The sequence below is a fragment of the Haliotis cracherodii genome, unplaced genomic scaffold, assembly GCF_022045235.1.
Source record: "Haliotis cracherodii isolate W230 unplaced genomic scaffold, xgHalCrac1.p SCAF_4, whole genome shotgun sequence".
NCBI lineage: Eukaryota > Metazoa > Mollusca > Gastropoda > Lepetellida > Haliotidae > Haliotis > Haliotis cracherodii.
This window is the reverse complement of record NW_027266297.1, coordinates 11,189,046-11,204,273: the sequence shown is the minus strand read 5'-3', so window position 1 is coordinate 11,204,273 and position 15,228 is coordinate 11,189,046. Positions and strand designations below refer to the sequence as shown.

Below are 15,228 nucleotides of genomic sequence, written 5' to 3'. Positions count from 1 at the left end.
GAAGGGGGCAAAACATGTCATGTTATGATGCAATACGTCTTTCGCCTACTTAGTTTAACCAAATGGTATTGATGTGGTAACGATGCCTTGCTCTGTTAATTATTCTTTTACACAATTTCTGTCCAATCAACACCAGCTAACACAGAGCGGGCATAATGTGTTAACACATTTTTCACTGATGCCAGTGAATTGCAAATTACGCAATATCTTCAAATGTGTTGCAAGATATGTAATCTTTGTTGGTATTTTATGAAAAAACTTCGTTATCTTATTTTGCTACATTACCTCCTGGATATACATATGAACATATATTTCAAACGTATTACCTCAGAATAAAATAAAGAAAAACACATTAGATTTTCGATTACACGAACAACCGCCATTAATGTGTCACTATTTATGCATCAGCGAGCCTTCGGTTGTAAAGGATTAATACACCTGCCTACCATTGATAAATATGGCATACCTAGAATATTACATCACCAGTGACAAGTGTGAAAGCAGTTTGTTGGCGGATGTCATCGGGTTTATTGATCTCACAATGCCGGGGAACTAACTGTATCTATTTATAGTTGCTTACGTCAACACGGCATCCGGGCCCTGAATACGGCTGCACGGCAACCGGCTTGCAAGTGATAGGGTTCTTTGTACCCCGTGGCGCTCAAACAATCCGCTTAGCTTGTAGACAATTCCATTCTATTTATATAGTTTTAATCTGATGTTGTCTGTTGCTTATCCTACAAACGAGACATTTTTTTTTCCTTTTTAGAATTTTTTTACCAAATTTCGTACAGGCAAATTCATAGAAACCGAAGGAAAGCCTCTTACTTCCACTGTTCCAGCAAATTCAGTCCTTCGAACGCCATAATGTCTGCTAACTCAAATTCAATTACGTTTACCATTATTACAGAGATCGAGCTATAGAGATAAGGAAATTGTCACAGGCAAACTGATGGGAGACAGTGGTCTTGTCTTTTCCTAAACTGCACATGAAAACACTTGTTCCCAGTTCATAAGTACCATGCTCATTGCAAGAGTGTCAACACAGTAAACGCCAGCAGTGCATATGGCCCCCTGCTAGAGGACCACACTGCAGAGGGTTCCGCTGTATCAAACACTCTCCACTGAGGGTGCCAACCCTACCCTCCCCTGAATCCCAAACACCATCTAACTTGACACTCTGTAGTCTCATGGCTGACCACTGAATCCACAATACTACTTTACACTAATCTCCATTGACAAAAATGTGTGATTTGAAGTTAAATTACTGAAAAAATATGTTTAGTACTTTTTTAAATGTTGGATCTGCATAACAAATACAATTTTACTTGAATCCAGCTAACCACTGTGCAAAGTCCTGTATACCCTCTGAGTAGAAACCAAGATCCCTTAGTAGATACCCGGATCCCCGTACCAAGGCCGCGAATAGCTGCAAAATCGCTGATGCGGCGTTAAGCAATATTCACTCACTCACTCCCTGTACCAAACGGGATCAGCAGCATCTCCAACATCAATTCCCGCTAAAGATAGTGATCAAGTAACATTAACAGGCTAGAAGACTTCATGTAACACATGGCCTAAACATGTCAAAGTGGAATGAATACCACTCGGCTGCACACCCTGATTAAATATATCTCCCAACACAAGGTACTGACAAAACTTGGTACAGTGCCCTGTGTTTTAGTGGCATAAAGTCTAGACCCATGCCCTGATGAAATGAAAGCTCATATCTAGATATATACTACCTTGAAGATAGTATTCTACCTGTGAGTGAAATGATAAATAATATCAAGAGTAATCAATTTGATTTCAGATCAAGATCTGATCTTTAAGAGGGGACACAATGTTTGGATATCTGCCATCAATAACATATGAATGAGTTCTAAGATTGCCTTTGTGATCATAATGTTGGGAATAGGACCTTGTACTGCACAACATACCTGGGCCCTGTTGTACAGAACAATCTTAGCGCTACGACTGTCGTAAGTCTATGTTAAGGTATGGGAGTTACGATCACCTTAGCGCTAAGATCACTTTGTACAAAGCCACCCAGGCACACTTTCCACAGTGCTACATCATCGCTCCTATGACTAGTTTAAGATAGTTTCTACATGATACCTACTGACCTAATAGCACTGACCATGGAGATGAATACTTCACTCCTAACACTTAATAATTTGACAAGTCTGAATCATATGATGACATTTTATTAAAAATAGAAAGAATATATATAAAGATTTAAATAATGTTTCGTACAATGGCAATATATTTCTCTCACAGCACTAAATTTAAACACAAACTCAGTACTTGGATTACTTTAAATATTAATACATATCACTTAGTAATGAACAAATTACTGACATGCATCTCTGACCCAGCCTCACTCCCTAACCAACATGGTTACCATTCACAGCGTAAGTAGTCTAACATGCAGCCAGTCTCATAAAGTGGATTTGTACAAATGATCAATACCAATATTAACACTTGGTCATTTCAAAGAAACATATGAAAATATTACATTATGAATTAACATATAAATTCAAAACTACACTGAAAAGGTGCAGTATAGTATTCAAATGGCTGATAGCACCTGGCATTCCCTATGGTATACAAAATGTATAGCATCACATCTCAGGCTGTATATGATAAATTCTCTTTCTAAATTCAAGTATCTGTGTAAATGGCATTCACCATCATATCTCAACAGCATCTGTCTGTCTCCCCTGATATAAGCCCCTGTACAGAGTTCTGATAATATTCATGATTGTAGTATGAGCATGGAGTCAATGGTTGACTTTCTGATGAGTATAGGAACCTTGCGCTGGAGGTGAACTGGAGTTGGAGCTATTTATGAGATGGTGGGCTAATGGATGATCAGGTCAATATCAGGATCAATGAAAATCCAGTTAACACCAAAACGGGTGAAGATTCAAACTGCCAATGGACATACAACCCCGCGAAGACAATATTTTTTACAATGATATTCAGGTACGGTATTTATATTATTAAAGTAACCAAGGTGCAAAGGTGAGCTGACAGCGTCGCAGTGAAGTGAGATCAAGCTGTAAGCTCTAACCACCGCCATGCTAGGGTTGCATAGATCTAATGATTGTATATCCCATGGAGGAAACTTCACTTACAAGATACTCTGGTTGAAAAAAATATCTTTAGATGCCATTAATTTCACGAGACTGATCATACTGTTGCGTGCCTACAATATTGAAACATATGTAAAATTTGTGACACAAATTTGTATCCTTGACTTCAGCTATACTATCTTGCAAGAAATTAAGCAAACAAACCAAACGGCTACTAGTTTTTTAAATTCAGGTAATCAGAAACACCTTTGTTTTTATTAGGTCTATCATAATGATATGGGGATGCAATTTACAGGTAAGAAATGTGTTGGTCAATATTTACTGCTGCTTGATATGATACTTGTATTAGCAATTTGTTCTTTTCTTGCTCACATTAAAACATCTATGTTCTTCAAACTACCAACCATGCAAGCATTAGGTCTATCACTGTATCTGCTACAGTTTACATACAACATGTCACCATGTCTTTGCCGATCATGTGACAAGGTATTTATTTACCCTTATTGTTGAGTATAAACGTGGAATTGTGTCTAACCCTTCCAAGAAAATGCTTCTGTGTCACATTTGTCTTCATGTGAAGGATATGTGATGAGATATTTTTATAACAAATAATTGGCAGTGCTCTCAGAAACAAATTGAATGTTTTGAATAATTTACATGTCCCCTAGAATAGTCTTTTATATTCATATCTGTGTCTTGCTAGGAACAGTTCAACCGAGCATTCGAAGGGCTAAGACTGTCTTAGCACTAAGATTGCTCTGTGAAACTGCACCTTTTGAAAGACACATTACTTATCCTTACAAAGTATGTTATGAAGTCATGATACAGACTACCATGTGGTCATGGGAACTGTTCTTGTTAAATGCTTGCACAACAAACATAATACTGATAGTTTGAACAGGCTTCAGCCAAGACATTGATAAAATGTACCAGTAATATTTCAAAAAATAAAATCTCATAAACAAATAAGTGTCTCAGAGGACTTTCCCTCAAACCTGATGAATATAACTTAAGCAAAATACCAATGGCAAGAGCAGCTTAAATAATACAATATTTTAGTTATAAATTCATCTCTATTGACATATAAGGATTTATCACAGAAAAAAATTAAAAAATTCATTTTTCAAAAGTTTAAACATACAAGACTGTCTTACCTGATATCTAAGAAGCAAAACAAGAAGATTTATTTGCTCATGATTAGATTTATAATGCACTAATTATCAACCGATAGTGGATAACTGCACTGCTAGAAAACACACTCAAGGATTAAAATTTTCAAGAACTGAAAACAGTGAGTGACTAATTCAACTCAATTGTAAGAAATAAAAAATATAAATAGATTTTTTAGTTGCTTGAAAAGAGAATAGTGATTGGATTTCAATATTTCTCGTAAGCTTTTCCTAACAGCATTATGAAATGATTCCAAAGTCAGTGTGTTTAATATTCTGATGGTAATTTGTTCACAGTTGTCAGATAAATTGAATACTAATAGAGGGATCAGGGAAATGACAACTTTGAACAAGAGATACCATAACATCACTAACGAGAACCTGCAAAGGACATAATGATCCAACAGCAGACTTGACAATGCACACATCTGTAAACACCTGGAAATGCAAATCATTTCACACACTGCTGCAGGATGCACTCACACAGACCTAACATTGCACCTTCATCCTTTGGTGGTCTAAGTGACAGTACAGTCTTTAGATTTCTCCTTATGTTTGTGTTCAGTGTAAATTAACCACAAGCTTACTGAAAGTGAACTAGTGTGCTGTATGACACAGCAAAAGCTGAGTGAGAGTTCAGCCGAGCCATTTTGAAGAAAGTCATGCACACTGACAAATGTCATTGTTCCACATCCACAAAATCAAAGTGTTTTTCATCATCATCATCATCATCATCATCACACATTGTGAGAAGGGTGGATGTTGTACATAGGATCCTTTGAGCGGTCATAGGGTTCAATCTGCCATTCTGTGTTCTGAGTGAGGAACTTGATGAAGAGTTTGTACACAGTGTGCTTTGCTTTGATCTCAACGGTCATGGCAATGAAGAATGACACAAAGAAGAAAACGCCACATGCTAGTGTTATTACTTCCTCCGAAGTCAGTTCCACTTTGTTCTTGGGCAAGTTCGTGATCTGTCCTTTATCAGAGAGGAAACAGAGAACAGTGGCCACTGCACATCCGATCATGATTATCAGGTTGAACAGGAACGCTGTGTGAAGACATTTGTCCCTTCTGCTGACCTTGGGAAGACGCCAGTGATGGAACTGGAAGAAACAAACACATGATAATTAATCTCAGAACATGTTGACACGGTAATGGGGATGTAACTAAACAACAAGGCATGAAAGAAAAGTAGAAAACTACCTGCAATATACAATATACCAGGATCTGGATCAGGGTCACTGTTGTGGGTCCTCTTTCGCTTAAGCACTGCTTTCATTCAACCTTTCTCATTCGATATTGTCTTAATCAGCAGTGGACCCGATTTTCATCCTCCAACACCCAGCTGAAAAAATATAAAATATTTTAAGAATTGAGCCGGGCACATGCACATGAGTGGACCTTGTGAAGCGTCCACAAATGTGTTGACAGCCAACAATGGCGAGCACGCTGCCCGATTTGGCCAATAGCTCACATGCACAAGTTGAAAACAAAGGCTGCAAAGGAAGAAGGCATTAGCAACATCGTTAGCAACATCATAAAAACCCCACTTTCCAAAAATGACACCTGAAATAAGATAGCAATATAACCACTAAACATATCATTATTTTAACACTAAATATTTTTTTCATGTTAAACAAGTTTCATGTTTATGATTCTAACTATATGACTTTTTCTCTCATTCAGTTGCAATAAATCAACTCTTTTTTTTACTTTCTGATGAAAACATATGATATTAACATTCATAACAACTGATAATTGTGACACTGGAACAATAATAATTTATGCTATTAGATCCTGCATAACTATTCTCAAAATTTACTGTGCATGAGCTTATGTGGGTGCAGTCTGCCACCACTTTATGTCTCTCAATGCATTTGCCTTTTCCTTTGAATTAATTCTAAACCTGTGACATAACAGCAGGATTTTCTTGGCTAATAAATCATACTATGAATATTTATCACATGCATTTGTGACAACTGTTGCTTAATAGTGGTTCCAACTGATTCTAGAATAAAGGATGCAATAAAGACAATATCAATCAAGTTCTCTCCATATTACACAGCTGTACATAATAGCATATGAATAAATTACAGAAGTGATATAACTGGTATTGCCTACGTTGCCAAAATTGCCTGAATACCATACACAAAAAGAAAATAAAGTTGTAGTTTTTTAACCAAATGGAATCACATGAGAGTGGTTACCACTTCCATAAACTACAATAGTAATACAATTAATGAATAACCAATGATTTGTCTTGCTGTTGCAGCTTTAATCACAAATCAATCCTTCTACAAAAATGCCTTTCAAATCATTCTTCAGTGTAAAAATTTGTTTGATAGGCATTTCTTACAAGTAGTCTGGTGACAATTTTTTGGACAACTTCTTTAAGATACTATAAACATGATAATAGTGTTGTTTCGGAATAGACCATTTACGATTGTTAGGTCAAAACTGTCTAGCAATGAAATACCACTGTGCAAATCAGAGGAGACCTTGATTGGAGAACACTCACAAACACAATCATACATATTGCCGTAAGAAAGAAAAGGTTCTTGTTTTGACCATATTCCAAAAGTCACTAATCTTAATTCAAGTCTTTATTTCATCAAAGAAAAACTAAACTCTTTAGAAAACTATTACAAGATTCACTGGCAATACGTACTGACCATGACAGGAGAGTCAGTATGGTAGGAATTCAATGACTAAGTAATGTTAGGACAACAATGTGTAACTCGAGGACAACATACTGACACAAGCAACACAACCCTCCAGCCAGGATCTCATTACAGAAACATGTCCCTTCATTCAGCAAGTCCCTGGAATATTTAAACCAAATGCATTTGTGTGTGTCCATTACTTGATTAACCCTTTTTACACTGGCTGGCACAGACTCGACACCAGATTCAAGCAGATCAAACATATATATATATCCATATTCATTTCTGTACAAATTCTATAGAATCTCTGTCCCAAACTACAAAACTGGGATCCTGGCTACATTCACAGGGGTTTCCACTTCTTTAACCAGCGATTTTTGCATATCAATGTTCATTAAAAACAAACATCTATATATTTTTATAATTGACACAGTTAACAGTTACAATACATTAATCGTTGATAAGCCTTACTATCTAACCACTCACAAATAGTATCCCTGTCTACTATGTGCAGATCACTTAATCATCAACATTGTAGGAATGGAGAGGTCACATGGCTGGCAGTTAAGGGCAAAGGCCATGTCTGAAATAGCTGCTTGCCTGTGGTGCCATGGGCAGTAATGTTCACATAATGACTGACTTAGAATAGGAAACTGAAATTATTACGTCTGGTGAGAAATATATTTTTTCAACCTATTATAAACAGAGGGGCAAAAGAAGCTATACCTCTCAGTTTCAGTTTAAAATATCTTAAGCGCCTGTAAAACATGAACTGTGTACTGGCCCTTAGTCAGCACTCAAAGAATACTTTTACACGGTTTTATAAAAAAAAAAAAAATTGTTTTAAAGCTTTTAAAAATTAGAACAAAATTCGCATAACACACACCTGCTGATGGGTATCTTAGACATCTTATCTTTGAAAATCAATTAATCTGCATTTTTCAGCACAAATTTACAACATTTTAAACATGGGGTGGGTTCATATGGCTGCAAATCCATTTCTTACCCCAGTCTTTAATTTACCAATTTATTTTGACAAAAAATTATCCAGCCAGAGATTACTCTTAACAAACTATTACAGGAATCAGCGATGGTTAACTAGGCATAATCTGATATTGCTGAGTGTGGCGTTAAACAACAAACAAACAAACACTGTTCCACCTGTCCTCACACATTTAGGAGTGCCACTGTTCCCATCCATATTCACGAATGGGTGCCACTGTTACACCAACCCACCCACACTCCTAATTGAGTGCCACTGTCATACAATCTGCACCGGATGCAACCAAGTAAATTAATCAGGTTGCACAACCGAAATACTGGCTGAACCAGTTATCAAAATTGAAACACTGTATTTTCAGTTATTTTGAATATTAAATAAATTCAAAGAGAACATAAATTTGAGAATGTGCTCCAGTATTTTATTTTGGGTAAATCTGTATATGGCTATTCACATCGTGATATCCAGTAAACAACCTCAAAAAAGAAGTCTCAAAGTGTCTGTTTGATGTGATTGTAATCTCATGAGTGACTGTTCTAGTGGTAATTGTGAAGAATTAGTTCTGCAAATTCACTGCATTCAGACCTCCTGTATATTTCACTAATTTCATAAACTTTCATTCCTGGATTCAAAAGGATTTGCAGCCAATTCTAAAAGAATTAAGTTTTCCATTTTTATCAAATATTACTGCTGCACTTTATGCATCCTGACAGTAAAAGTTACCTGCACTAGCAATGTTTTACCTACACTGGTGCAGCATGCATATAGCGGAATCGATCGCTGATAGACCTCAAATAGAATTGTAGCACCCCAACAAAATCTTGGCAGCTTTATCTTACACCAATAAATCTAAGGGTCATTGCTACTTCAGAGACTTGAAATGGAAATAGACTGAAAATCACTAGTCTTGACAAAGTTATCATGAATATATTCATTTGAAATGTATAACGACACTGCCATGTTTCCAGATCATATTATTTATTTGAGACAGCTTGGTGATAGAATCATCTAGTCTCCTCCTGATAATGAATAAGTGAGTGAGTTGGGTTTAATGCTGCGTTTAACAGTATGTCAGCTTAATGTGGGAGGAAAGTTCGAAGTGATGCAGGTCTTACCACTTCGGTGAAACCCACGAGCACAGGTATGGTGCTGACAAACCTAGAAACATAATCGGGGTGAACCGGGCTCCTGATAATGAAATCTACCCTCCTAATACCTTACGTGATATCCTGATTGCTCCCTCTTAAAGGTGACAAACTCCACAGTCAAGTGCCAGTTTTTGCCAAGTTCTAGACATTATAATTAACATTAATAAAACAGAGACAATGGCCCTGCAAGTAGGGTCATTACTAACAGACAGATACACCAACTAATACTAGCAGACAAAGTAGTGTTTCAAGAACCAGAATCAAATCTGTTGGGACTCCCAAACAGCCAGAGCGTAGTACTTTCTTTATAGCTGAACAAATGCCTGTTTATGTAAAGGATCCTTCGCTGGAGGGTTATGCATGCATTCACACAATTATGTAAAGACAAACATGCACTAACGATGAAAGAGGACAAAAATAGATACCAACCTTAAATCTCTTGTGTCTGATGTAGGGGAAAAAGCAGAGTTCACATTTTGGAGGTTTCTTCGTCTTTCTTGAGCACACTTCTATCCATTTCTAAAAAAGGTAGAGAGAAAAATACATTAGGAGCTGGCTAATAGGAATCGAATCTGAATGCAGATCAAACATTCCAAGAGATTATTGATCAATACAATATGCATTAATAAGTCACTATACCAGTGTCATACCAGGAATAAATCGTAGCTAGTGATATATGTGGTTTTCTGCTACTATATGAGGTTTGTTTGTTGTTAACGCCGCGCTCAGCAATATTCCAGATACAATGACATGTATCAACCAAGACAGCGAGCCTGCCCACCCGATCCAGTTATCTGCCTCTTACCACAAGCATAGTCACCTTTTACGGCAAGCATGTACTATACATTGTATTTGAATTGAAGGACCCTTTAAATCTTTTTGTTTTAATACTGTCATAATGTAATTAGAATAAGGGCTATGATAATTGGACAAGGACTTCTTAACATTCCAATTTTGAACACTGTACTATTCTTTAACACAGGAACAGTTTGCAATGATACTCACCAACAAACAATGGTAATGCACATATCTGAGAGAGCCCGAGCACCGACATGGTGAGAAGAGTATTTCATCGTCATCTCCAGGAAGTTGGCAGATGCGGCACACAGGAAGAAGATCAGTTCCTGCATCAGACTCTGGAGGTTTGAACTTCCTGTATGGAAGAGGGGTCGTGTTGCTGCTGGAGAGGCAACTGTGACAGTCCTCATCACCACACCCCAGTTCCGTGGAGAGATACTTCTTCAGGGGCAATGGTTCCATGACAGGATTGGTGATACAACTCTCAGGGCTACCCATGCCCATTTGCTCTGCCAGGAATTTTTTGCAGGGGAGGGGAGAGCCTTGTGAGCTTGAGGCGCAGCTGTGGGTACAATCAGTGTCTGTATCACAGAGAGGCTCAGTTTCCCCTTCCGTCTCCTCACCCCTGTGGTCAGGTTCATTCTCCTGCCCATCTTCCACTGGAGGCAGGGTTTCTGTTTCAGTTTCCACTGAGAATTGGTCTTGATTTGATTCTGACAACAAAGATTCTTCAGCCTGCCCGTTGTCTTCATGGCACATGTACTTGCCTTCTAGGTCAGCCATTGTGCCAAGACTACTGATCTCTGAACTGCAAAACGAGAGGAAAAGGTTTAGACATGAAAATCTGAATGAAAGGGTGAGTGAGTTGGTTTTTAACACAGCTTTGAACAGTATTCGAGTTATATCACAGCTAGTCAGCTTGATGTTGGAGGCAAGCCCGAAGTGATGCAGGTCTTAGATGTTCACCACTTTGGTGAAACCTACAAGCATGGGTTTGGTGCTGACACACCTAGTAATGTAATCGGGGCAAAACGGGATTTGAACCCATCATCTTACATTTCTGCCATGCCCCCGGTATGCAACTCTGCACAGCAATTTGCGGCGCTTTAGACTGGGCCCTCCGTGCCCCCTCTCAACAAAAGGGTGGCTAGCAAATGCCTCAAAGCATAGTTACATCAACTTTCATTCAATCTGCAAAATGTTTTTAAATAAAATCCTGTCACATTTCATTAAGACCTGACTATCTGCTTTCAGACAGAGATACAAGTCACTAACTTTAATCAAATGTAACTGTCCTGTGTCAGATGGGGAGAGATCTAATATCCTTTCTGAAGTACACAATGTCACGTAACTGAGCTTCAAATCAAAACAGCATTAAACTAAACTCTCCTTCTCTTTCATAAGCTCTCTTTCTTAATGCTGCCATGGCTGTGTTTTAGCTACACACGGGCACTGACCAGGTCATAACCTTTCTGGCTGACCTTGGTAACTTGCTCTATGAATAGCACTATAGTGGGTCAGCCAGGCAGCTCAGCTCACCCAAACACATCGCAATCACGCTCAGAAAACTTAAACTGAAGTCCTCTATAATAAAACAACAAGGTAAAGCACCAAAACCGAATTTTGTTAGGCAAATCTGATCTATATGTTAAAATGCAAAACTTAGGTCAGAAAATAATCAGGGACCAAGTGTACAAAATGTTGGTGCGCCTGTACAAACCAATGCATATAACAAAGAAGAAATGAACATACAGAAACATGGGAATAGTATGCAAAGTTAGACACATAAAACTGACCTAGGTGACCAATGTTGTTATTGCCAAAAGGAATTTGCAATGGCTTTTACCAAATTCCACGAAATCAAGTTCAAGTGACATGACTGTTTCACATTTTAAGGACAGATAAGCCAGCAAATAAATTCATAATGTTCAAAACACAAAGTAACAGAAATATAAACAAAAGTCACCTTCTGATCAGTAGTAGAGTGAATAAAAACTGTTAGTTCCCCTGCGCAGAAAATGGAGGTTATCCCTAACATCAGACCACGACTTGGTGAGAGCTAGCTGACAGCCTCTACTAACACTGCCAAGATAGGCGGTCCACAGCAATCAGCTGATCCAGGTAACTGGCAAGGTGAAGGTGGAATCCAGGCCACAAACTGGGGTTGCTATATTTAAGTCTGACTACAGCTCTTTCAGTGATGCAGCTCATGCAGTGTTCCTATTATGTGTGAACCGTGCTTTTTCAAGTTCTTCTGCCTCCCAAGTCATGCATGCTTGTGCAATCCAACTCATGCATGCTTAAAATACTCATCTATGAATAGGAGACAACAGATATATAATTTCTTTGTCCGCTTACTTGTACATTTGGAATTTGTTTATACATTTTGCTTTCATGACATTGGTATTTTCTTCTTTTCAATAAATAAAAGTTATGTAAGGATAATTAAATTCTAACATAATATTTCTTCATAGCCAACACATAATCTTGTTAGATGTCGGAAATTCAAGGACAACTGTGCTAGGGTAGCCTTGTGGTTAAATATTTTTCTAGTCACAGGGAAGATCTTGGTCCAATATATGACATGGGAATTCTTAACGTATTTAGTGTACCCACCAGCCATATAATTGGAATATTGTTAAAAGCATTTTATACATTCTCAGTAAGCCACCCACTTACCACACTTGGTTAAAAGGCCCTGGCAATTTTACACCCATGTGATTAATTTGCTTCACAACAAAACCACACAAAACTTTGAAACAGCTCAAATCGGCAAAAAAAACAATATTCAAAATAAGATTATTTGGTCTCTATATGGTTTTATTTTTGTAATTATTCCCACACCAACAAATGAAAGGTGGATAACTTTTATTAATTCACGTCTCTTGGAAGCAGTATAGAAACATACTACTAACAGTATGCAACATTTCACAACAAAGTTCGTCAGATAATCCAATATGGACTATTCTTTTGTCAGAAACAAAATGATCTACCACTATCGCAAATGCATTCTGTCTATGTGTCGCCTTCGTGGTTGCTATGGTTGTAGCATGACTTAGGCAAGTACAATGAGACTCCAAACGTTTAGTCCTTCCCTTTGAGAGAGTACTAGTTCAAACCAGCTGGAATCAGCTGACGGAGAGCCGGCCGGGCCCACAACGAACGGTGGCAAAGCTTTGTTCGTTTACCATTGCTAATAGCGGACAATGCAAAACATCTGTATTTCACAATTCAACAACAAACATCCCTACAGACATTACTTCAACTAAATTTCACATAAATCTAAAAAAAATGCGCTGCATTCATTCTGCAGTCCTAGAAGTTCGGGAGCAGGGGTCGACAGATATGAAACGGAGAAAGTTGCATCAGAAAAGAGCTCTGATATGGCCTTTCTAATAATCTGCTTACTACATCGTACCCTGGCCTGTAACACATCTAAGACACATATTTTGTTTGAAATCAAAATGACAGTAAACGAGGAGTTGGTTCGCATAGCCAATGTTTATTTGGACATTGACACATCAACAAAGACCATCTCACATTAGTATATTTTCCAATGAATGACAATTCTTAACCTTTGATCCTAGTTTGAAACTATTTTAAACGTCGAAAATATCATTTCGACATCCATTCACCATGGTTGTTCAGAAATAAATATTTACAGCAACAAAGCCACAAGGTAGCGTCTGTCACCAAGCGTCCGTTTAAATTCGAAAAAATACCATATCGCACCAACGAAATCCGCCCAAAATGTGTAAATTTAGCAAGCGTGTTTCATAGAAAGGAAACGACTAGCTACACTTAGTTCGTTGTGTTAAAACAGGCATTTAGTACACGAAAAAACAGTGAAATCAATGCTGACGAGAAAATAGCAGTGAAATGTCGGATAGCGTTCAGCGAGTGTTCGCAGTAATCAGCTGGTGTGAGAATGACCCACTTTTCTCGCCGTGGGGCCAGTCGCCGGACTTGTGCAACAAGCAAGCAAGGTTTCAGCAAGATAAGTGATTCCAAATGTTTATCTTACCGTGGTTCAGTCTCTTGTCACAACGTCTTGTACACTACTGTTAACTCTGTCTCATCCAGAATATTCCGGCTACAGCAACTCGTTCCAACCAGTTTCCATGCACTTGGTCACATGACCACAGTGTTTACACATTTCGCAGTGCGACAGGCCCCTACACTTGCACGTGGCTATTTTGAAAACATTAATTTAGTTGAAAAACAAACAATTTGTATCACTATCATCATCTACCTCTGACACAGTAGACGTATAAAATGTTTTCTCCAGAAAGGTATGATGGACAAAGACAGGAAAAAATCAATGTTCTCACACGTCAGCAATATAAGAATGAACGCTTGTCATTTCATAACACAGTGCAATATTAGTAATCACAGACTAACACCCAACTACCATGTTGCAATTAACATTTCATAATATAAATATGATATTATGATGTCAATGTAGAAATTACTATCCACTAACATTCACGTTCAATGGTGAATTTCAGCAATGAAGTCGAGGAGCCTCGGCAAGTCTAGCAAGATTAATGTTTGCTGGTGGGGTTTTCCGTGAATATATGCTTGCACGAGCGCGAGTAATGCTACACCGAACTGCGAATGTCGGAAGTTCAAGGTGGTACGGTGGAACACATTTTGATCAGTTGATTTCACAGTTCTGAAGTCAATTCGTTTTATCAATCTCATTTAAATTTATAAATACACGTGTATCAAATAAAACACGCTTAATTACTCATATTTTATTTTAGTGTGAATGACTCACAAAGTAGAATGTACTTGTTTACTTGTGTGTGTGTGTGTGTGTGTGTGTGTGTGTGTGTATATATATATATATATATATATACATACATATATACATACATACATACATATATACATACATATATATATATATATATATACATATATATATATATGGTAAGCAGTAATATGATAAATCACAAGTAGTAATTGCACGCCAAACAATGGATTTTTTGAATTGGTTGGTTGGTTTGTTGTTTGACGGTGCACTTAGCAATATACCAGCTACATGACGGCGGTCTGTAAATAATTGAGTCTGGATCAGACAATCCAGTGATTAATGTCATGATCATCGATCCACGCAACTGGGATCGATGACATGCATCAACCAAGTCAGCGAGCCTGAACACCCGACCCCGTTAGTCGCAAGCATAGTCGCCTTTTACGACAAGCATGGGTTGCTGAAGACCTATTCTACCGGTGTCTAGCCGGGAGAGCCACATTTCAGAAATGGCTATTGCCGGTAGAGCCACATTTTCAGCTGAGTGCATTTCACCTATTCTAGCGGGTAATTAATTAATCCGATTACCG

At 37.9% G+C, this 15,228-nt stretch overlaps 1 protein-coding gene across 1 annotated transcript; it reads right to left on the bottom strand.

Annotated features, from left to right (window-relative positions):
- Nucleotides 1-2,199: 2,199 nt before the first annotated feature.
- LOC139478262 (E3 ubiquitin-protein ligase MARCHF4-like) lies at nt 2,200-13,992 on the bottom strand. Its single transcript, XM_071260674.1, has 4 exons — nt 13,904-13,992; nt 10,087-10,687; nt 9,511-9,600; nt 2,200-5,373 (listed from the first exon to the last, which is right to left on the bottom strand). Exons 2-4 carry the CDS (start codon nt 10,660-10,662, stop codon nt 5,005-5,007), a joined length of 1,035 nt encoding a protein of 344 aa, XP_071116775.1. The 5' UTR covers nt 10,663-10,687; nt 13,904-13,992; the 3' UTR covers nt 2,200-5,004.
- Nucleotides 13,993-15,228: the final 1,236 nt, after the last annotated feature.